The sequence below is a fragment of the Anser brachyrhynchus genome (genome assembly GCF_964034855.1).
Source record: "Anser brachyrhynchus genome assembly, chromosome: Z".
Classification (NCBI taxonomy): domain Eukaryota; kingdom Metazoa; phylum Chordata; class Aves; order Anseriformes; family Anatidae; genus Anser; species Anser brachyrhynchus.
This window is the reverse complement of record NC_137697.1, coordinates 40212378-40237313: the sequence shown is the minus strand read 5'-3', so window position 1 is coordinate 40237313 and position 24936 is coordinate 40212378. Positions and strand designations below refer to the sequence as shown.

Genomic DNA, 24936 nt, shown 5'->3' with positions numbered 1-24936 from the left:
ATTAAATGAAAATGAAAGACTTAACATACATGGTTTACCTATTTTAGTAGTGTGGCTATTAAAGCATCTTGTAGCATGTCTTCAGGGAATGCTCTGCTTTTTATTTTTTTTTAAATCGTATTTCATTAAATAGAAAATATTTGTGTACATCAGATGCACTTTCTTCTGGTACTTCTGTAAGTTAATTGCTGAGTTGTGCAACATGACATACTATTTTATATGAACAGTTACAAAGCAGTAGGGTGGGTGTCCTGTGAATTTTACTCTTCCGTGACGTAGGTTTTTTTTTTTTTTTGTGCTGTGATTTTGGGAAGATTTCTTCTCCTGTGGCTACATTTCATGTTAATTTTAAAGCCTGTTTATGAAACCTGCTCTCAAGTGAGGCTATTACTCTACTCATGTGTTAAATCAAAATTCCTTACGTTAAAACTAGTTTTGTGTCTTAGCTCACATGTATGAGGTAGCATTTCAGTAAAAGCATGATGGCAGTGCTGCTGCTCATAAGCTGACAGCTGGGTCTCAAGACGGCTGTGTGTTTAGTTGTAACACCACGTCAGTGCAATAAATGGGAACTCGTCTGTTTTCCTTGAGGTGCTTGCTGTAAGCCTTGGAAGGCTAGAATGTCATCTGAGTTAAACATGTCTGTCTGATCATACAGCAAATATTCTGCTAATCGGGAATTCAGCTAGTCTGTACTCTGGGGCAGGTTGTGTGATGCTTTGTATCTCTGTAAAATGTAAAATAACTACTAAAGAGTACATGATCTTAAAGGTTCTACTATGCTTAAAGCTGGCTCTGAGCTGATCCCATAAGCCAGCTCCGTCTCTCCCTACCCTTAGGTAACTTAGGTAAATATAGCAGTTTTAAGAGGAGGGTGTCATGGTTGGCTTGGTTTTGCAGTGAAATTGTATATGGTGCCTATTTTTATAATTCGCCTTCCCATTTAGAACCTTATTTAATTTCTTCGTTTCGAACACACAAAATACAATTTTGTGGAAAGTAGTGACTTTTTGTCCTATGACATGACAAAAAGATGAATATTTGTTTGTGCAAGATGGTATCTTAACACTTCGTAGTGTTCTAGTTTATACTAGTCAGTATATATGGCCTAAACTTATATACTCATCTTCTTTTCTGAACTTTTGGTGTCTGGAAAAAATGAACTGCAAGAGAAGGATAATTGGATCATTTTCCAATAAGTTTTGTTTTCTTTTATACATACATTACATGCTTTTTATACAGAGAGACATTGTATGTACATGTTTAAGGAGAAAACACAATTTTACGTATTTCTGTCTGCATAAACACTCATAAATGAGCATGTATCACAGTTCAGTCCTACTTTATTTTAAGTGACTAAAAGTTAGACGGGTAAGCAGGCTTTGTACCTTTTCATTCAGTCCTGGAAATTGCTAGTGGCATGGATGGAAGGTATAACGTTGGCCTGTTTTCAGCACTGGTGACATTTTCAAAGCTTAGTTCAAAGTGCAGTAACCCAGGTTTGTTCATGTTGTATGACAACTGTGGCACTGAAAAGAGAATTTTAAGTTTTAGTGTTAGAACTTGTTTGAATTGCTTTGTAAGAGCAGAAGAAATTAAAAAGTGGACTTTAAGGTTTTGAACCTCTCCACCTTGGACGTGCGAGGAAAACAGATTTTTGTTAGAAGAATTTGTGTTGTCTGCTGAAACATGATACAGTTTCGAAGGTATCTCGTTTATTTTTAGCCTCTCAAATAACTGATTCCTCTGACTTTGTATACTGTTTACAGTAAAATCTTCTTTGCATTTTAATAGTCCTTGCTGTTGCAATCTTGTATCTTGTCCAGGAGGAAGAAAAGACTGTTTAGTTTGGATTTTCACAAAGCAAGGTGCTTGGTTTTATAAATCTGAAATATTAAAAAGACGTTTGTTCCAATGTAAATTGAACGTACATGAAATTTTTGGTTATGTAGTCACCCGTTTCCCAAACAATACAGAAGTAGGTGGTAAATAATGTTGCTGATAAGTTTTACTGCTGTAAAATTCAGAAATATAGTCCAGAAACGATTTTTGATGAAATTGTGTTCTCTCGGGTACACTTGCATATCCTACTTCTACTATCAAATCTATATAAAATAGTGAAAATACATTCTTTTTACCATTTATGTTTTCAGTAATTGCCTCTTCAAAAGTGAATATGTTACACAGTATGAAAATACTCATATATATTTCTTCCATACATGCCTGTCCACTTTAGCTACAGAACTTATGTTTTTACATTCACATCTAGGATTCTTAGAAAGCATTTTTTTTTTCGGAGTATTAAGCAACTGGACAACAGTTCATATAATTTAATGAAGGTTTTAACTGCTAATCTAATACAATTTGCTAGCAGAGATGGATTCAGTGAAGCCACTGGGAATTGGAATGCTAATAGCCACAGGGGTAAAAAAGAATGAATCCCTACATTATATAAATCTCTAAAACAATGCACATTTTTATAGCTGGAAATTTGCACAGATGGACTAGAAAATAGGCCAATTAAATGTTACACCAAATATATGTATCTCTGGACTCCAAAGGCAAGTTGTCACTTTTTTTCCTTAGGATTATTATTTTACTACAATTATTTAGGAATACAGAAAACGTGGTTTCCCTACAAACCAGTTGCATGGTGGCTAAAAATAGTTACTTGCATTTCATAATCCATAGTTCCTTTGTTATTGGTGTTGACACTATAAACAACACGAGGATTTATCTGCCTATTTAGGAAACAGTCAATACGTTGCTCAAGAGTCTTCAAGAGAATCTTTGTAGCACAACTAGCATGCAAAGCTGAACTTTGAGTATGGTGTAGTTATTCCCTGTAAGAGCAGAATACCAGCATATTCAATATTCTTTCCCCAGGCTGCTCTATCTGAAGGGAATATATCATGGTTAACTGCAGGAGATTTAGACTCTGATCTTCACAAATTGAATTACTTGTTATTTTTTTTCTTTTTTTTTTCTGAATTCCTCCATGTCAGTCTGGAAAATAACATTTGTTTTTGTTGCATACTTCAGATTTGCTCCTTTTTTTTTTTCCTGTTGTTGCAGTAACTTAAGACATTTAGCTTTTTTTGTCATCCAAAAACCTAAAAGAAAATTACAATTTATTGTTTGATCTATTCTTTGAAAGATGAAAAAAAAACAAACCAAACCAACTAACCAACCAACCAAAAACCATTTCTATTCCTAATAAAACAGACTTGCATTACCGTAATTATAAGAACATTATAAAGAGAAGGCTGTGTTTCAGGCAGAACAGTTTGCTTTTCAGAATGATTTTTGAAAAGCCAACTGATGCTTGTTATTTCTGCTGCAACTATAACATCCTCTTTTCAGTGTTTTCCTAGAAACTTTCAGGTTATATAATCTCTCTTTTTTTTCCTACCCTTTTCAGAGTAATTCCACAGTCCAGTGTTCAGAAAAATAAAACCTCTGAACCTAGCATTTCTGACAATACAGACATTACTAAAAGAACTACCAGGTCTGCTGCAAGAAAAAAAAGCTTAAAAAGGTGAGAGTTAACCTCTTTAAAGATCCAGTAATTTTTCTGTAGACAAATACTTTGAGCTGGCCTATCCATTGCTGATAGGGGTTTCTGCCACAGTCTGACTCCTCCTCCTAGCAATGAGAAATGTGAAGCAATTTTATGGTTTATGTCATGTACTGAGAATATCTGGAACCTTAAATCTTAAGGGATTTGCATATGCTGCTGAGCCTTTGAACTTTTTGAAATTGTATGTTGTAATTCCTAATGTGAATAAGAATTCCTGAAGGTGAGGGATTTGGGGAACAAAAAAGTCTTTCATTACCAAACATCTGCCTGGAGTCAGAGGCAGAAAAGTTCACAGCATTAAGCATTAGTTAGCATGCTAAGTCAACGCTAAGAGGAATTGAATTTGATGTGGGCGGCTGAAATGCAGTATTAGGAAGAATCTGGTGGCGGGTAGGTGAAGTGTCTAAAATGTACATGTATGTGGATATGAGATTTTGTGATGAGAGTATCAGCGGTAATCTGGACTGAACCTGTTCAGTCCACATATGGCCACATGACTGATAAGTTTCTTCTGTGAGTATGCATTCATGCCCCTCTACTGCGGCTTTCCACGGCATTATCAAAGATGAGCCTGAGAATGTAAACTGATAAAATTTTCAAGTAATTTTCAATGGCTTCAAATGACCAGAATCTGACTTAGGCTTATAGTGAAAAATTTTTGAATGGATCTACCAGATGATGAACAGATGTTTTTGCGGGAAGAGAAAAGGTGGTGAATAATGAAAAGAAAAGAGAAAAGAAAAGAAAAGCTAGTTATGTGGCACACTTTATAAATATTGCTTAAAATTTCAGGTTCTTTTGCAGTTTTTTCCCTACAGAGCTTTTCATTCCCCAGCCTCATTCTTTTTTGCAGGTAACGGAAGTTACAAAAAATCCCCTCTAGTGGGCAAAGGAAATAGTCTAATGAATAGCAGGCTGAAGGAATATGCTAGTCAGAACTTTCAGCAGCAGCCATATGAATTTTATGAATTACGTTTTGATTCATAGAACAATATGTAAGAAATATTTTATCTTTCCTGAAATGTGTGCTTTACTAAATACTTCAGGTCTTTCACAGAGGTCTGTCTCCGTTCTGCATTGTTTTCTCCATGTCAGACGGACTGATGGGATTCTGACAGCTTTTTTTGTTCTTCATGCCCCTCCAGTTTTAAGCTACTTGCAACTCCTGGTAGATGTACACATGCAGATGTGTAACTGAACAGAGATGTTCAGTTCCTGAAAAGCATTCCTTCAGGTAGATGTTTGTGTTGAGTGAGATGAGACTAGAAGGAAACAGCATCCCTAAAATAAAGTTAATGGAAGATTTCAGGTTTTAAATGAAGGATCAGGTTTTAAATCATCTCAAACTTCATAAAACATTCCATATTTTAATGTATTTTCAAAAACTTCTACCCCAAATATTTCATTCTGTATACTGTGTCTTCTAATTTTGAGATCAAAGAATGTCAGTCAGTTTATGCATGGATCAAATAATCAAAGTAGTCCTAAATACTTATTGTCACAGTTCTGAAGTTCTTAATTATCTTCTTATCTGAGAGGGCTAATTGGGTTGTGGTGCCTCTAAAGGCTACTGCAGTATGATTGTATAATTTCATGGACTTCCAATTTAGTACCTCGCTATTAATCCTGTAGCTGTCCTTTTATTTTTCTTGTAGCATTTGGCAAAACATCACTCTTTTTTAAGCCTTCCTTTTCTTTTTTCATGTCTTTTCACTTGAAGCTTTTACGAATTTCTTGAAATTTGTGAATTTGCATTAGTTCAAATTGACCTATTCCAGGTCAAATAGAATGCAAGGTAGAGGATAATAATTACTGATAAAAAATTGAAATCATGTCCTAACCAACATCCATCTTTGTCAAGGTCCTGTTGCCTTTTCTGAACTTCTGACATTAACGTAGACCTTTATACTTTTGTTTTCTTGTCTGTCTGATGTATTCCAGTGAAAACATCTTGCAGTATTTTTATATGAATCTTATTTGATGATGCTCTAGGTCATTTTCTACAGTTTTTACTGTAGATGAATCACATTTGTGACCCATCCTAGTGCGGTATGATCTGCAGAGCTGAGTAATGCATCTACAATTTCATCCTTCAGACTGTTGGAGACACCGTCGTATAAAGTGCCCCCAGAATGGTTCTTTAGCCAAAACAGCTCTTTGCAGCTAAAATACCCTATTCTGGTTTTGCTAAGGGATCTGAGAGAGTTTAAATACTATTAATAATGTTCATTGCATTTCCTTTGTGGAACATCTCTAGAAGTCACCTGCCATCTACAAAAGACCAGTACTGGTGGATGCAACACGTTGTCTCTTGTGACTGAAATAACACTCTCATTGAACTGCAAGAAATCACATTAATGAAGTATTCTCCACAGTCTCTTTCCGTGGATGCCACAGATCTATTCTTGTTCCTCCGGTTAGGATGTGTCCCATATAAATCTGCCAGTTACTGAGAAGTCAGCAGTTGTATTTTAACAAGATGAATATGCCAGATCACTCTAAGGACAGATGCATCATTTTCCTCTCCTTCTTCCCTCCACACTTTCTTGATATTAAATCACTTTTAGTAGATGGAACAATGTGCTATTTCAGCTGGAAAAGTATATAGGATGGAAGAGCCATACCAAAATCTTAACCCTTAACGTAAACCATCATTGTCCATGCTTGATCCCAAAGATCCCCAAGTGGAGTAGCATCCTCACTTAACAGCTGGACTGGCAGAAACGCATACCCAACCTGTTTGCGCCAGGACAGGAACACTGTGCATCCTGGCCAACAGTGTTCTCCTTTCATATAGGTACTTCAAAAATTCCCAAATAACTGAAAACAGTATTTTCTGTCTTATCACACATTATAGGTGTAGGATTTTGTAGGTAATTAGTAATTGGTTAGAATTGAAATCTTGAGTGGTGAAGGAATTTTGTTAGGTAGAGAGGTCTTTAAGGGAATGGAGGTCAAGTTATTACAAGAAGAAATAACTGGGGGACAGGAGAAAACGTATGAAAGCCACATCATATAGTTTCATTTACTTCTTTTAACCAGAAAGGTATATATCACAAAAACTAACACAGAGGAATATGCTTTTAAAATCTCATATGCCTTTGCTTTGCTTGGAATTGTAAAGCAGCCTTCTGCACTCTTGTTCAAACACTGAAAATTGCTTGCAGCATTTTGGAGCTTATCTATATGTAATCTAAATCTAGTTCTAAAAAAATGTTTATTATTCTTTCTACTTTACTGTTTCTTTCCTACAGTCTGATAGTTCAGAGGGAGAGAAGGAAAAAGAGTGCTTTACAGCAGTTGCGATTAATGATTGCATGGTACTTTGAATCCGTTGTTGCTTTTCTGTATGAAACTGACCCTTTCTTTGTATTGTCTGTGATCAGACCAGTCTGTGCTTTATTTACAAACGGTATTGCTATGTTCCTAAATGCAGTGACGTTTATCTTCTGTTCCTTTCTTTGAAGTAACGTTGGCTCATTTTTCTTGTCAGCAATGTTTACTTGAAATATTTTTTTAGTGCGTATTTAATTTTTTTCCTCAAATATGTTTTATTTCAGCAGCCAGTCCGTCCCAAGGACTAGAACAGTATTGCGTTAAATTTCAAACAAGCAACCAGTGTTGAAAGGGGATATCCAGGAATGAAGGGGATACAACTGTAACAGACTTGATGCAATTCTAGGAAGATGACCTTGGCTTCATTTCTCAGCAAAGGTTAAACAGAAGAAACTCCTTCGTACTTGTAGAATAAAATGAACTGTCAACACGCCCAATAGACAGTGTCCTAATTGCTAACATTTCCTCAAACAACGCCAACAAAATCTGTGTAAATTCAGACTCAGGTGTAAATATGTAAGTTCTCTATTATAAAGAGGGCTTCCTAGTATATATGATGCATGTGTATAAATTGTGATGGCAATCACTTATAGCTGCTGACCACCAGAAGTGAAAAGATGGTGGGAGTTTTTAAATATATATCTGTGTTATTCATTCAGACTGGGCTCAAGTCTCCACTTGAGACTGAAAATCAACCACAAAGGCTTTTTACTTGTAGTATGGGTACTCTCCTGCATTAATTGGCTATTCTTTCTTACTTTGTATGACGTTTTTTTATGAAGCCGCAGTGTTGAGAACACAGTAACTATTGTCCACCAAAGAGTGCTTTATTTTCAAAGGTTTTTTTTTAGTTTTGAAAAAAAAAACAACTAACAAAAAGCAATTTTGTTGCTTTTAATAGTAATGAGTTTTTTAGTTGTTCACAACCATTGGTTCTTTTACCTAATTGTAATTGCTTTAAATCTGGTATGATTTTAATAGGGAGGAAAAACAGCTTACCATTTAAAGCAGTGCTGTCATACTGAAATGTCATTACTGTTTCTTTTCATATCTTCAAGTCTTTTAAGCGAGACTTTAGATTACTGTATCTGAAGGGTAAGATTTTTTTTCTCCAGGTTTTATTGGTACATTTAATAACTTACGAATGTCACTGTTTTTTTTTAGCTTGAAGACACCTAATGAGTGCAGCACCTTAAAAAAAAAAAAGGGGGGGGGGAAAATAAGCTTGCTGTACAACTGAGATTGGTAGTGGAACTCAGGGGCAGGTATAATTATTAACATCTAATTATAACACATTGAAAACTACAGCTTACCTCTCTGTTAAAAGCAGTGTAAGCTTTTAGAACAATCTGAGGCTGAGATTTTCATCCACTACAAGACTGTCTTCAAACACTGGCAGCCTTTTTTCTTTACCACTTTTCACACTATGAAATCTCAAAGGTTTGCTTTGCAGCGATTCATCCTTGTCTGCCAGCTGGAAGTTCATAGCTGCATGTCCCTCAGATGAGGACTGGTACCACATAGCCTTAAATAGAATATAGTTCTCTCTTCATTCGGTAACTCTTATAGTAGAAAGGAGTTGAAAACTACATCTGGAATGTTAGCAACAGAGTTTTTAAAAGATACGGATTACCTTTGCAAGGGGGAGAATTTTCTTTCTATGAATGTAAATAGGCAGGAACAGTGACTAGTTCCAGTCTTCTCAAATAAAAGGAAGTTTTCTGTTATGCTGGTAGTTTCTCAGTGCCACTGTGAATAACCACACATTGGTTTGAATAATTTTTTTGTGGCAGGACAGTGCATCATGAGTTGGAGGGGAGGCAGGATATAAAATGTATGTGAGCTTACAGGTAGCATCTGTAAGTTTGGATACTACAAATTTGCAAATATGAATACAAAGAAAACAGGAAGGGCTTGCATGGTGCGAAATAAGGAGCACTGAGGCTTAGACCCTCAATATTTTTGGTTTACCACTTAATCATCACCCTCACCTCCACTCTCTTCTAGGTGAAGTGCACCTAAAAGAACGAGGCAGAATTCACCCTGATAAAAAGATTAAAGTTTTATTTTTATTTTCTTTTTTTCTTTTTGGCCCCTTGCCATAAAGGGGAAGTACAGTTAGTCACAATAGCAGGTATGTTGTGCAAATATGATTTTTTTTTTTTGAGGAATATTATCATCTCAAAACTATGATCAGTAAACTGATTGTAAGTCTTAATAGGCAGAAAAAATGTATGAAAGTAACGTGGTGAGAGCTAGAAGAAAATTCATTAGTATTTGTATGGCTTTGCCCATCTCTCAGATGAACTTCTTTCTAATGTAAAAAAGACAGCCTGTTTCACACCCCTTCAAAATTCCAAATTGGAATTTCCCTTTCCTAAAGTAACCAGCAATGCCATTAGCACTTTCAGGTTCATCAGAAGAAATTTGCATAAAATAAGTGCACAAACACACACCACAGCAACTCTAGCTAAACCAAAACTTCATGTCTGGCATGAGTGTGTTTCAGGCTACCCCTTCCATCGCCAGTTATCTTGGTGAGAAACACAAAACTGTCAAACATTTTACATTGGAACTCTCCAAACAGCCTTATATGGTGCACTGACCCATTACCTCATTGTGTCCCATCTAATTGTATCGGTTAGTTTGTCTGAATTTTTAATACTTTGTCTTGTATTTTTATTATACCATACCAAAGCTGTCTTAAGTACAACTATAAGGAATAGGTGTGGGTGAGGGAGTCCTTGGTTTCCAAATCTGTTTTGAATTGTGACATATCATGTGCCAAAATTGAATGTGTGTGGCAGCAGTGCAACAGGGCAGCTGAAGGAAGTTACTTCTGCTGTTATCAATTAGGAGTTTTGGTTAAACTTACAAATTCTTTTTCTTCTTTCAAATACATGAGAGATGAATTCTTCCATGATGTTCAAAAGTATGCAACATACTCGAAATCTGTATTATCTTAGATCAAATTGCTAGCTTCCATTACAGCATCAGACCTTGTCCTTTTGCCCCAGGACAATAGAAGAAGTGCTGCTTTTATTTTTTTATTTTAAATAAGATTTGTAGAGACTCATGCATTAAAATGGAGAAAAAAAAAGAAAAATTACAAGTGATATTCACCAGTTTGTTGCACTGCAGTTTTTATATTAATGGTTTGCAGACTGTTTGTCTTGTGTAAACCCATGTACAGACTATCAAGATCTAGAAGTCCTTGACTAATCAGTACTGTTCATCCTGATTATTTTTAAATTGTATATTTCTAATCATATTTTTTTAACTTGGATTGACAGAATGGGAGTTTATTTTGCTGGAGGTATTTTTAAGATAAAGCTTCATATTATCTTGTAATATCAAGTAGTTCAATATGCATTTGTGTGTCATTTGAAAATATTGCATATTGTATTTGGTTTTATACAAAATATTGAATAGTGAAAATTGTAAACATGAATTGTGTAAAATTAAAAATAATAATCAGAAGTTTGTTTTCTCACTTTTATTTCCAGCATTCTAAAAAGAACCTCAGAACAAAAACATACTTGTACAATTTTGACTCTTCTGTGCTCTTAAAAATAATGAGAATCTCACCTGCCTGTGAAACTTTAATTAAAGCACGAATCTTTCACATTTTTTTCTGATTTCAGAAATAAGTTTTGGCTCTGCATTTCAGAGGACTCACTGCAGAAAATAATGGTAATTGTACATGAATTGTTGGGATACTCTTACCCAGTTAAAAAAAATATATATATTTATACATATATATAGTTAAACCAGAATAACTGGTTCTAGTTAATTTATTTTCTTCCTTTATGATTGTATAGTACTCATTTTTTTGGGGAACAGGTATTACATGAAATACTATATACTCTGATACTTACCATAAAAGTGAAAACTTCTCAAAAGTGAGATTTTCAGAAACATTTGTTTTGCTTAAGTGTTGGGAATCTATTTTAGTGCACTCCAAAAAAAAAATAATAATCAGAGAGAATTTTTATCAACTCAAGTATTTATTATTGCTCTTACATATGTAAGAAGAGGCACAGTGTGCACACCTCAAGCAGAACTTGTTTGACAAAAAAGTAAACTTCCACTTGCTCCAGAAAGTGGTGATGTTCCACGTGTTGCTTGGAAAATCTTTATGTTCTTCTGGTGTAAGGTGGTCCTTTCTAAACCTACATGCATGTGTAAACCACGTTTTCCTGACAAACTAGTTGCTTGCTGAAGAGTGAACAAAGGGGTTTTCCTGGGATAACGTCTGTGGTGTTGTCCCAAGAGAGTTTAGCCCTCTCATTAGAGGTTTACACAGTACTGGCACTGGGCAGGGCTGGGAAGAGGACTGATAACGGCTACAGAGAACAACTGCACAGTGGCCCAGGCCAAAACTAGGGACAGTGTTGTACACTGCAAGAATAATCTACAGTATTTCAGAAACATACTTAACTTCAATTTGGCTCTCTTTAGACTCCTTCACATTACAGGTTCTCTGCAGCCCATGCAGGAGATAAAATACAAACATACTGCAGCAAAGCTGGTGTGGTATCTTTTGAAATATTCAAGGCTGGGCTTACAAAGACACTGCACGCTTTAACCTTAAATAGCTGAGTCCATTGATGAAGATATTTGGCACTTTTTTTTTTGCCTTTTTTTTTTTTTTTTGCATGGAGAACGGTGAGGGTGTGGATCCAGACATTCTGTCCTTCAAACAACTGCTCTCCCAGTCAGTGTCCTTCCCTTCAAACTCCTTCCCAATCTACAAGGCTACTAAGAAATCTGCCAAAAACCGTACCACCCAGACAGCCCAGCAGCAGTTGCTTTTTGTCCCTCAGCCAGGTGTGACCTGGCCCTGCTGCATGCTGACAGACGCTCAGCGCTGCTGCGTCACTACCACTGCTGCCCCCCAGCCTGTCGAACTACCCCGGGTGCTGCACACCAGTCACGCCATGAACAGGACAGAGGTAAGTCCTAAACTGCTTGCTCCTGCAGGAGTGAGGGAGAAGACAGAAGACTACCCATAGCAGCAGCTATTATTAAAGTAAGAAAACCAAAATGATTGCTGCTAATAGCAGGCATATAGCCACTTAAGCGAGCGTTGAAGCAGACCAAGTCACAGCATCATGGATTTACCTTTACCACCATCAGTGCTTTCATGCCATCCTCCTTAAGATGATGGTAGGTCATTTCCTCAGTTTTTTTCACTGTGGAAGGGCTCAGCTTCCTCATTACCCCTCCCTCAAAAAGTTTCCAACTAAACACATCTGAGTTTCTTTTCGGGTTTGAGTTCTGCCATAATAAGACTGTATTATTCTAGTCCCTATTCTTCCCAAAATATCGTGCTTCTGGGGCTGAACCTTTACTCAGTACTTATAACAGGCAACATTTGTCCTGCTGCCATGTTTCCAGGTGCTTTTTTTGTCCACCTCTTCCCCTTTCACACCAATATGCACTTTATTTTTCAAGTGAACCATTTAACGCTGGCTCCCCTCCTGCTCCCATACTTCAGGATTTCCTTCCCCTCCTCCCATTGATCAGACACTTTCCAGCCTTTGACTAGAAGCGTGAACAAAAAAGGCTCCTGAGTTTTACATTCTCTCATTTTCAAGGTATGCAGCCTTTACTAGAGCCAGGAAAAACATCTGATTTACAAACATGAAGAATACAACCAAATGGCACCTCAACCAACAAGCATACAATTCCTGGACTGTATTATGTCAACTTCCTTTTTCTTTTGTCAGAAGAGGAAAAAGTAAATCAACACCTTTTTGCTGCTATTTTTACTTTTCAGCAAAGCCGTCCTGCTAATTCATTACATTATGTAGAACGTGCTGTCTTTCATTCAAGCAGTTACTACTGCACAACTCTAGACTGAGGACCTGTCTTTGCTGGAAGGTGACAGCAGCTCATAGCGGCCTGTTAACCAGCTGTAAATAAAACAGACAGAGGAATGCTGAAACTTTTTATTGACACTGGCTACTCAGGAGAGCAAAAACTGTAGTCAAATCATTAAGTGCTAGGTTGTCTCCAACACAACACTGCCGTTAAGTGTGAGGCAGGATCTAAAGCCACTCTGAAGGTTCAGCCATCTGCAACATTTCTTGCATCACATCCGCAAAAAGGCATTTGTTTGCAGACAAGTAAAACCTGGAGATTTAATGTAGTTCACATTAAATTCTAAGTAACAGAGCCAAAGAGTAGCAGTTGTTATTTCTTACAGTTGAAAGACTGAAGGTCCCACCCCAGCAAAGCACAAATTGCTCAATACTTCCCCAACATACGTTACTGAAAGAGAGGAGCTCAAATTCCACAGCTGTTACTCAGTGACTGAGAGTATTTCTGCAGATAACCACGTTTCACATTCAGTTGTTGGTCCAGTGATAATGAGTCAGTATTACATTATTTTCAACGCTGCATTTATGTGTGAATATGAATATACACTTTGTGTATTGATGTTTATGTGCACATGTGCCTGTGACAGCTCTGAAGGGGGAAAAGACAGAATGGCATAAGCATGATGTAATACCTGAAAGACAAAGGTGTACCAGGGCTGTAAGTTTTGGTCTTTGAGCCCAGAAGCTGTGCCAGCCGCCTAGTGCTAGATTCGTGTGAATAAGTGTAACCAAAGCAGCTGAAAGATTATCACCCATGGGGTCAATTGCATATATTCCTATTTATCAACTAAACTTTTCTACCAGGGTCTTTTACTTCTTAGTCTTTTTATATTATTATGTTAAGCACAGATAATCCTCCTCTTGCTTTTAAAGATACTCTCACAAGAATATATACGTTTACCAATCCTATACCATGGTACTATGTATGCATCAGGTGGGCTGCATAATATCGACACTATCAGCTATAAATGAGATCTGTAGAAAGAGATTAATTCCTTTTTTGCAAACTTAGAGTTCACTGCTTAGGGGAGTTCCACCCCTCACCTCTTTGAAAAGCATATTTAAGAATATAATTAAAATATACATTCATCGCATTCATCACGCAAGCTTCACAAACTCCATCTACATAACAGAAAATTTCCCACGCCAAAAATCAACCTATCATCATCACAATGCTGACAAAGGTGGACAATTTATACATGATCCACCTTCATCCCTGTCCCACATTACAACACCACACTCTCCACAATTATCACATTCTTTAACAACGTTCAGTCCATATTTTGCCTGCTATCTCTCCCAATTATTGCCCTTATCTTAAACTCCTCAAGTCCACAGTTTGGTGCCAGGAAGGACTGTGGTGTCTTCACTTCGATGGGCAGCTGAACTCCACCATAGCTGCTCTCATTCCCCCTCCTCAAAGGAAGAAGGGGAGACGATAAAATAGAAAGGGGCTCAGGGTTGGGGTAAGGACAGGGAGATCACTCGTCAATCACCATCACAGACAAAACAGACTCAGCATAGGGAGATTAATATAATTTACCACCTATCACTAGCAGAGCAGAGCAGTGATAAACCAAAAGCAAACCAAACACACCTCCCCTCCATGCACCCTTTGGAGCTGGCTCTGATCTGACATGGGGCAGCTACTGGGCTCTGCTCAGGGAGGACACCCCTGCAGCTCCCCTGCTACCAAACCCTTGCTGTGTAAACCCAACACGCTTACATTAATTAAACACAAAGCTCACAAGGAGTTTTCCCTAGGCCACTAGAGTAATCCTAACACCGAAGTGCCTGTTATAGTGCATTAAAGAGTAATTAATGTAAGATCTGCAACATAATTTCATCTCTTGATAAGATGCATGCCATGTTCTACTAGTGTTGGTTTGTTTATTTACCCCCCACTGCCACCTGCTTTACGTGAAGGAGTAAACCTAAACCAGGAGTAATTGTTAGTAGCAGACGTGCTTAACAGATACAGCTATTTTCGTACCTTAAATAAGACAGATGACTGAGATTTAATATGTTCTCTTTTCACAGCTAGGAAAAATAATCAGATCGCTGTTACCACTTAAACTAATAACTTCTCTATACTTAGATACTGTAAACTAAAGAAACTCAGGACATGTTCAAGTTTGATAGTCTGAAAAAGAAAATTATCACACTTACTCTAAGACACTCTTGGTTTAACAAGCAGTAAACAACTACACTAAACCTCAAACCCAAAACTTTATAGGAACATATTTTTTTTTCATATCAATTAGCAAGTCTTAAAGCCAGCCCTGCTTTTTTTTTTTTTTTTAACAGGAGTTTTTAAACAGCCTGCTGACCAAACACTTATTACATAGATATACTTTGACAGTTTCTCGAACAATTAGCTGTCCTTTGACAATGAAACTATTTGTCATTCCATTTTAAAAAACGTAACAGTTAAAAGGAACAAGCAGTGACTTTGTAGCAGTGGGAATCAACCTGAAAAAATAAAGTGATCCTTCTGCCCTTTCCAGAGAATGTCTGGAAAGTCAAAACTGAATCAAGTGTATGACACTACATTCAACACAGTTGTGTAACGAGGTTCCAAGTTTTTAGTAGAAAAAGGAGTTACCTTTAAGTATTTCACTACTTCCCTTAGCAAAAATAAAGTGTCAGTAAAAGGAGCAGCAACAAGAAAAAGCTCTCCACATATATGTACATTTACTCCTGCAAGCAAATAAATACAAAAGATTAGTTTTTCTCTGTCCCATGGGAAAAGGGACAAGGAAAAGGGGTAAGGAGGGGAAGAACAAGCAAAAAAAAAAAAAGAAATCCAAAAGCCTCATATGCAGAATCATTAATGTTTCACAATTGTGAAATTGCCATTTTTGGCAGAAACATTCAAGCACCTATTAGAAGAGCAGCCACAGTTAAGTGGTAAATTGCAGTCATTTTCACATAGTGGCTTTTTTCTACAAGGTCGTTTATGTTATTTCATCCATTCAGTTCTGTAACTCAAAAAGCAGCAGCATGGTTCCGCTAATACCAACATGCTTGTTTGCCTTTGCACATTCTTTCTACTACAGGTTGTCAGATTATCTCCATGTCATTAAAAACAGTTCATTGTGGAATTTAAAATCTCACTTTATAGCAAATTGTCATATAATGTAATTTAACAATGTAAGAATCTTTTGGGCAGTACTGCTTTGCAGACCATCTGTTTGGAGCCATACAGAAGAATGTCAGTGGTCTTTCTAGAATGATTATATCTAAGTGCATGAAGCCTTGCCATGGAGATGAGATATTTTAAGCTTCTGAGTGCCCTAAGAGCTCACTCCAAGGCAGAACAGATTGCTAATTCAAGTCTCATCTACTATCTGCTCTCAAAGGAGATTGTTTGGAAGTGATGCAAAACAAAGTGAGGCAGAAAACAGGAAGAAAGGTCTATAACCATCCTGCTTTTCCAGTAAACTGAGAGAATGAGTTCAAGTTCAACAGGCATTTGGACATTCTTCTGAGGGTGGCAGTTGCTTCCAAAACGTCCAACATGGTTATCCTCTCATTTCTTTCCCTCATCAGTTCTTTCACTATTTGTTTGTTTCTCTCAGATTCCTGAGAACAGCTCTGAGCATTCCCTTTGACAGGAAACAAGTTAGGGTATTTGGCTCAAGTTACGAAACATGTTAAAACTGCAAGGAAAGGACCATCCTATCTCATCCTCAATGCCACACAATTTTTTTATTAAGGCAAGAAATATTGCTGTGTCAAGGGAGGGTCAGGCTGGGTGTTAGGAAAAGGTTCTTCAGTGCAAGGGTGGTCGGGCACTGGGACAGGCTCCCCAGGGCAGTGGTCACAGCACCGAACCTGCTGGAGTTCAAGCAGTGTTTGGACAACGCTCTCAGACACATGGTCTGATTTGTGGGTAGTCCTGTGTGGAGCCACGAGTTGGTCTCGATCTTTGTGGGTCTCTCCAGCTTGGGATATTCTATGATTCTAGGATTTTAGCTTGCAGTTTCACCTGCTAAAAGTGAAAAACTTCCTTAACAGTTTGGTTCTGTCTTACTATTTTATTTAACCTTCAGAATCTTGAAAGTAGTTGCAAATTGTCATTTCTTACTGAGGCAAGACTTGTTAAAGTCAGCTATCAAAAGCACCTGTGCTGTCTTAAGATCCCTTCTGTTTAGAGGTGCTCACTGTTTTAGCTGCATCAGATCTGCTGTTTAGGATTTTTTTTTTTTTTCCTCCCAGATGACAGCCAAACAGAAAAGGTTTCAGTCTCCTACTACGACTTGTGAAAATAGCTCAAACCCAAACCAATGAGTGCTTTCCTTTATTTGCCAATCTCTCAATAACTGCAACTTTTAACTGTGTAAAATACACTTCACTCAAAGAAACATAGCAAGCAGCTTTAAAATGTCTACAGTGAAATAGAGTCCCAATTGCAAACCATGTTCAAAAGTTTACATTTGATCAAGCTGTCATGAAGAACATGATATTATCTCTATATACACATTTTCAAGCACTATACCCTTGTACTTCATTTGAAGTACAGTAGAGTAATAGTAGGCTTGTAGTACAGTACTGCAAGCTTTCACATAGTTTTCACACATGGAGGCTGACACGGGACCCTATGACAGAATCCTGGTCTGCCATTATCTCCAGAACCCATTTCCATTAACAGAGGGGTGCAATCATTTCACACCAAAAAAAAAAAAAAAACCCAAAACAAAACAGTTTTTCCTGTACACTCAGACTTCTTTTCCACACCAGCATAGAACTGGCCTCTTCACAGGCTACACCGAAGCTATGTTGATAATACCATTCACGATAGCTCCTTCAAGCTAAAGCAGGAAAATCCTCAGGATCGTCAGGATTTGGAGCAACAATTTGCACCTATAAAGTGAAAAAGGAAGCTTTATAAAAATGAATCCATTGCAAAACATATGGCAGCAATATATAAACATGTGTTTTACCCTGAAAAATACTCATTCTTTTATTCAAATTAAGTACTTTATGTAATAGAGATGGATATAAATGACAATCTTATATCAGAAATTATGACTATTGTAAGCTACACCATGAACCTCTTTAGAATGCTGATTTGCTGCCTGAGTAGGACCAGAAGGTCAAGGGTTCTGAAGTATTTTGATGGGATGGAAAAAAAAGTAAAACAATCTCATCCGTAACATTTTTTCAGAAGCAGCATCGTGGTTTTGTGGTTTTTTGTTGTTGTTGTTGTTTTTTTACATTCTCAGGCTACCACACATCTGATTGTAGTTTTAAACTCTATGCTCTGATATAAAGAGACTTTTTCATTTTTATGAAGCAAACATCAAATAATTTCTATATCATTCTGTAAGTTCCCAACCTTAATTATTTTATTAACGATAAGCAGAACTAAACAGACCTTTGGGGATTATGAAGAATAAAGGTGTAATTTTTAGGTGGTCAAATACATTGTTTTGTTTGTTTGTTTTAAAGAGGAAAAAGGCAGTAGACGTTTTTTTAATGGTTATAATAAATACTTCCACCACTCCTCGTCTCCATCTGTAGGATCCCAGATGTATTGATCTCATGCTGAGTAATCAAAATACTATTAACGTACAGTACTGAAATCTCTTAAAAGGGATATAAACCTTCAGTCATTTTAATTACTTCCCAGTTTATACCAAAACTCACTGCAGAAACAAACCTTCATTGCGTCCTGTCTTCTAGATAACATTACAGCAACTAGTAATCCAGCCTTTGGAAATTTATGTGTTGGAGTTCCTGAGCCTGAACTGGTATTTAATTTTAAGCAACTTGATATGGGTCAGGTACTGAAAATAACAACACAGGCCAACATACTGTGAGGTAGGCAATAGAAACAAGTCTGTCACTATGAAAATCAGTAATCCCCCCCAGAAATGTAGGGGGAGGACAGCCACTACCAAAAAAAATCCCAAGAACACAAAACAAAAACACACAAAAAACTTTACCGTTACTTCTGGTCGAGGTCCCATCTCTTCGACTCGTCTACCACGACCACCTCGTGCTCCTCTTGATCCACGGCCAGGGCGAGGAAGACTCCCAAAGTTAATATCCAGCTGAGATGTTATGTCATTCACCGCTCTTCGAAAGACATGAGAATCATCTTCAAAGTCTTCCTTTTGCAACTAAAAAGAACATCCTGTTAAGGCCTGTAATTTCCATACACAGCCTTCTTCCCTCCCTGATACACATACACACACACACTTGTATTACAAACTAAGCAGCAGATAAATCAAGATGTCCAGAATAGAAGACAGGCCTTAACTTGCAGAGGGTTTGAACAGAAGTGAGACAAGTGCCGCTTCCCAGATGCCAGGAATAGTTCTTTGCTGGCTCACAGAGTCCTTGCAAAACAAATCTTATGTACCAGCTCCACAACACCAAAGAAGTTTTCAGAAATATGATCTACTAGGTTTTCCCAAGGAACCAGAGAGTCAGGCCTAAGCTACTTACTCCTACAATTACCTTCAGGTAATGAAAAGATCATAAGAAAGTACAGCATTTGCCTACCAAATGAGCTGTTAGTAGCTATGAGATTACTCTTTAAACTCTGTGTATTCCTTGTAGCTAGTGGATTTAAGATTGCTTCCCATTGTAATTTTACTGTGTGTTGCAGTTAACATACCTGTAAACTCATCCCATACTGTGATGGATCACTTATTCTATTCAATGTCTAATAGAGGGTTTTGACTGGTTCTTGTCATGTAGTTTCTGTACCTCTTCTATATTCATTTTAATAAGGTCCCTTGATAATGCCAGCCAAGAAAGTTTGGGAGCAAAAAGAACAGCAACTTGTATGCCCTCTTCATACACTGTCATACTCTTCAGAGCTTGTAATAGTTATTCTCTCCAGCACATTCCCACACCCTGGAGAAGGACAGGGCAATGGCATCTATGACCACCAAAAGCCATGCTAAAAAAGGATGCAGCCAACTTCTGTATTAGTGTCTGTCTGTGTACGTGCTTGGTGACCTAAAGTAGTTAAGACTTATCAAAAAGCTGTAAGTTTTGATGTTAGTATTATAACTAGGCAAAGGATAAATGTGTATCAATACATGCATACAGACATTATTCAAGGATAAGAATTTCATCATGCTAGGCTACAAGTATATGCACATACTTTTGTGATCCCCCAAACCTGAAATCTAAGTAAGCAGGAATCTCTGAGCCTCCCTGCTTGCCTATCATACAAATAAACTAGAAGTCGTCCCTGAAATATGAATCCCAATAATATCGTGGAATAAAAATTTCAGAAAAGCAGGGGGAAAAGCACATTACTGTGAAACAAGCTCTCCAGAGTTACTTCTAAGAAGCTTCTAAGAAGCAGGACCCTAAAACTGGAAAAAAAATAAAAATCATATATTCCAAGTGCACAGTGAAAGCTAGGATCCAGCACAGATGAAAATAGGAGACTTAGCATCCAGACTAAGAGATGCTAAAACCAGAATGCAATATATACGTGCAAATATATACTGGTAATTATGCTAATTATAATTCAAAATTAGGATAAGACATGTTTAGTAAACCAAGTTTCTCTAGTAGCACTACCAGAGATCTACGTAGGTGGCAGCAACAAGGACACAGGTTTTATGTTGCTAAGACTAAGTAAGCTCTAAGGTAGAGCTACTTGATATATTACATATTTACATACAAAATGTGGGTGATGATCTGAGAGAAGAAAAACGAATAGACAGTAAGTGTAAAGCAAGCTCTGAGGCACGTATGTGATTATAGTAACAAAGTTGGATACTGATTTGTGTTCAGGTTATACTACAACTAGTAGAAAGAATAAAGACAGTTTCCTAACCCTGAGCATAAAGCAGAGTTTACAGAATTCCTCAGGCAATGCATGCTTACATCATCGCTATATTTTGACTTGTGAATCACCACTGCTTTGGAAGGAACAGTGGATTCTGGCTTCCGGATGTTGAATTCAGGCTTTGGTCGATTCTGTTGCTGAAGATTTTTCCACTCATCTAACGTCATTTCTTGAACTACTTCTTCCATTGGCTCCCCTTCAGCAACTCTAAAGGTTTATAGTTGTAAAGTAAAAACCATTAGCTTGCAACATGCCAGGATGAACAAGAACACTAATCTCTAAAGTAAGGATAGTAAACAAAACATCTGGAATGTTTCTCCCCAAATTACTATCCTCAATTTCACTTACAACCCCCAGTAGCTTGAGGTACAAGTTTTATATCAACATAAATTAGAAAATACACCTCTTTGTCTGCTTGAAATTAAGTCTTATGAATAAATGCTATTTCTAACCTACTATAGTAGGTTCTGGGATTTATCCATCCTTATCGTAAATTCAAGCACTTCAAATTCTAAACAAAACCAGGCTGTCTTTTGATCTGGCATATTCTCAATTCTACTGTTTCATCAGTGGATCTACTCTTAGCAAATATAGCCACAGTTAAAATATATATATATATACACTAAGCAGTTCACAATACCCCAGTTGCACAGTTTTATTGACTTATATTGCAAGATGACAATGAGATGGATTTGTGTTTCAGTGCAGCTTTCAGCCATCTAAAAAGACCTAATGACAACATGGGATCTTTTAAGTAATTATTAGCATTTTCTTTGTGAAATTTTGACAACGCTTCTGATGCTTGTTTGATTTCTTTTGTCAGAGGTAGTAGCTCACAAGGAGTCATTATCTATCACCTGCCCAAAACTGACAGATTAATCCTAGTCCAGTCTGAATTTGTCACACAAAATGCAATAATGCTGATACATTCAAGAAAAACAAACGGAGTATGTCACAACATAAGGAGTATGCTTTGCATATTTTTGAACTGTAAAGACGGAAGTCCAGCGCAGTGTATCTGTGTTCAGAAGACAAGATACGTAAGACTAAAAATCCTTCTCCACACATCACTGCTTGACTACTTCTCTGCCATTTTCCTAATGCTGGCCAAAATTTTCCTGCCCAGAACCAGCTGCTATTACATTACACTCCAGGTGTACCTTTTACGGATCTTAGCAGAGAGCTGTTCCCTCCTTAACAGAGTCAGATGCAGGGAGAGCAACTCACTTCACCCCAATTGTTACAATAACCAAACACCGTGAGCTATAGGAAAATCTGCACTGTTGATTCCCAGATACTTGAAAAAGTGCTTCTTCCACTGCTTCTTCCTCCTCCCACCCAGAACTATTACACATTACAATAGCAGTTGAAGTTGGTTAAGTTTTTCCCTAACATGAAGTTAGTTAAGTATATTCCCTAACACTTATTTTTCCAGAAAACCTTTTAATTAGGCTCCTTCTTGTGGGAGAGATACAGATTTGTGTGTCTTCATTGGATCACAGTTCCAAGTTGTCTTCTATCAAATGCTGATTATCAAGAGTAGATTTTTCTAATATAAATATACAGTTGATTAGATGCAAGCTGGAAATTTGCTTTATCGTGGAAGATGCAGAATCAAGTGAAAGTTGGTGAACTGTGCATTTCACCTCTGAAGTTGTACAAGCACCTCACAAGAACATACACTTGAGAGTTTTCTGTACATTTAGAATTAGCAGATAGAACAGGTTTGTTCCCTCTCCCTACACGATCTTGCAGCATGCCATTTCATTACTTGCCAGTCAACTTTATATTCTATTTTACTGAAGAACCCTGCATATGACAGGTAGAAGCATATGAAACACTGAACTGCACAGTAAGACAGTCTTAATTTTGGTTCTAGGAAGGATAGTTTAAAATGCACTTCATTAAGACAGTAAATAAAAATACAGAAGTCCTGTACTATATGTCTACATGCCTTCATTCTCTGTTATTTATAAAATTCCAGCTACATAAACACGAAGTTAAAGGTAAAAAGACTGGTAAGCAGTTTGTAATTCTATACTGATTAAAATGATCTGACACTATAATTAGAAGAATCAATAAGAAAAAAAATTAACACATTTACATTTTAAATGAAAAGTATACTGGTGAAAGATGCAGCTACTTCTGGGAAAAGAGGCCAACAAATATTTTTTCACATGCAAGAACACTGCATGAAGAACCGATGATACCCTGGATGTTTAAATTTTCTGTCCTTAACAGTAAGAAACCAGATATTTTTTGGTCAATTTTCTGAAACTTCAATTCTGGGAATAAGTATTAGAAAAGCAAGACTACTTGCAAGCACCCAAGGAAGAAGAAAAGAGAAAGAAAGCTAATTAAAGGGCTTCTATTAAAATATTTAATTTCATCCCAAGATGCTATGTCAAGACAGAATTGGTAAAATGCATATCTGAACTTTAGGAAGCCATTTGTCCTTCTCTCCCCTTTTCACCAAGTAAGAGAGGCACCTTTCAGTCCTTGATGAAACCTGTAGAAAGATAAAAACAGCTGCAGCAAGTACTCGAGGAGTAGCTATCTATCTTCCTATCTGCAACAGAAAAGCATGCAGCTTTAAGGCCAGCTTTGTGCTGCTATCTGTAGTGTGAGAAGTAATACACACTTTCTGCAGCAAAAAGTTAGGAAAGAAAATGGCAGATAACGAATCCATTCGAGAATACTGAAGGGCTGACGACCAAGTGTTACAAGATCCTACAAAGAGAGAGTAAGTGACCTGAAAATAAAAACCACCACCACCAGGATCTCCAAAGGACAAGTAAAAATACTCTCAGGCAAAAATGTCAGCTGCCCAAACACAGAGAGAAACCCTGGCGAAACAGAAGCTCTGAAATAGAGAACATCTCCTACCCAACCCATGCAGGCCTACTGCAAGTAACCTAGTCAAACTGAACCTTAAATCAACAATATCTATTATCAACAATTATTATCAACACCATGTAGTATTATGCTGCTGTGGATAGGACAAAGACATATATCAACCTTTTTGTTTGGAGCAGATGTCACTGCTGGTAGAGTAGAACTAGAACAAGGTCTCAACTGACAAAGGTCTTCCCTGTGGGAAATTGTAGAGTCCAGAAGGGAACAGCAAGACAGATATGAAGTCAAAAATACACGATATACAGGAAAGTCTTTAAGAAGAGCTGAGGAAGAATCAAATATATAATGCTAAAAAGGAACAAAAATGTGCATACTGACAATGATTAAGGCAAGACAATTGGGAGAAAAAAACAAAACCCCTAACTAGTACTTTCTACTTCCAAAGCATTAGAAAGACTACCAGAGACACTGAAATCCATTGTTAGAGGACATCAAAATCAACTAGACAGGTGTAAGAAGTGGTACAGGTACTGTCAGCCATGCTTTATGTCAGCAAGACCCCTTTCAGACTTAGAGTCCTGTGACCATAATACAGGAGAAGGACACTTCACTACGCAGCAACCTAAACTCCCCAAAAGTCAATCACAAGCATAACTTTGACAAATACACTTCTATCAAAAACAACCTCTTGCTTGTTCCAAAGATATAGTGGAGGATCTACATCACAAAGTTTTGGTTTCTCAACTTTTAAACCATGGTTTGATCTTTACTTCCAGGTTACTAGTGCTACAAATTTGGTTTAGGATGCTGACACTCCCAAGGGGAAGTAACCTCGCTATTACTGAGGCAGAGCAAAAGGAACATGCATATAACTTTTTGCAGAGAGACTCAACTGAAGCAGATTATTTTGGTCACTCAGACTGCATGGACGTGCACTCTATGCACTACTTGCCACCTTCTTACCTTACTTATTTTTCATAAGTGATCACTGTGTATTTTCATTAATCCAGTGGATAAGCTCCTTGACATGCCAATGATCATGCTGGCAAGCACTGCCAACTACCTAAGTATGGCCTCTGGACATGAACAAACTGAATTCCCAGTGCATGTATATATCAAAACACCAGACCAGGAGGTTTTAGTTATGGTTCTTACTGCTTCGGTGTTTTCAATGAATTACTATAATCCTCTGCCTATACTTTGTTTACTGTGCATACCTTTATTGCAGGAACTGTTCTAAATGAACACAATAATACGCAGAAGAAACAAGGATTGAAAAGAATGGATTTCAGTTCATCTCTTCGGCTAATTATTTTTATGTCCTTAAAAATACTGAGCTTTTTTGGTTCATTTTTTCAGCTGCACAAAGCAAATTTTTATTTGGCTTTTATCAAGAAATCAATAGCACAAATCTTTCCCATTAAACATCATTTACAGGGGCATTACTACCAGATATA

The 24936-nt window shown here is 37.2% G+C and overlaps 2 protein-coding genes across 9 annotated transcripts in view; one reads left to right on the top strand and one right to left on the bottom strand.

The window, feature by feature from the left end:
• CDC14B (cell division cycle 14B) overlaps positions 1–10393 on the top strand; it is a 46401-nt gene extending 36008 nt beyond the window's left edge. For 2 of the 7 annotated variants that reach the window (XR_013943357.1, XM_080573497.1), the window contains 2 exons: positions 3422–3538; positions 7144–10393. Coding sequence is in view for 3 of the 7 variants with exons in the window: in XM_080573497.1 (XP_080429623.1) it covers positions 3422–3538; positions 7144–7180 (154 nt within the window). In the remaining 4 variants the exon portion in view is untranslated. Of the gene's footprint in view, positions 1–3421; positions 3539–7140 lie in introns of all 7 variants that reach the window. The other 5 variants (XR_013943358.1, XM_080573496.1, XM_080573500.1 and 2 more) reach the window with 3 other exon arrangements.
• A 6695-nt stretch (positions 10394–17088) lies between these two features.
• The window catches only part of HABP4 (hyaluronan binding protein 4), a 22435-nt gene continuing 14587 nt past the window's right edge, over positions 17089–24936 (bottom strand). For both annotated transcript variants that reach the window (XM_080573515.1, XM_080573516.1), the window contains 3 exons: positions 20662–20830; positions 18753–18929; positions 17089–17667 (listed from right to left, as the gene is read on the bottom strand). In XM_080573515.1, coding sequence (XP_080429641.1) covers positions 17611–17667; positions 18753–18929; positions 20662–20830 — 403 coding nt within the window. In that variant the 3' untranslated portion in view covers positions 17089–17610. The remainder of the gene's footprint in view (positions 17668–18752; positions 18930–20661; positions 20831–24936) is intronic.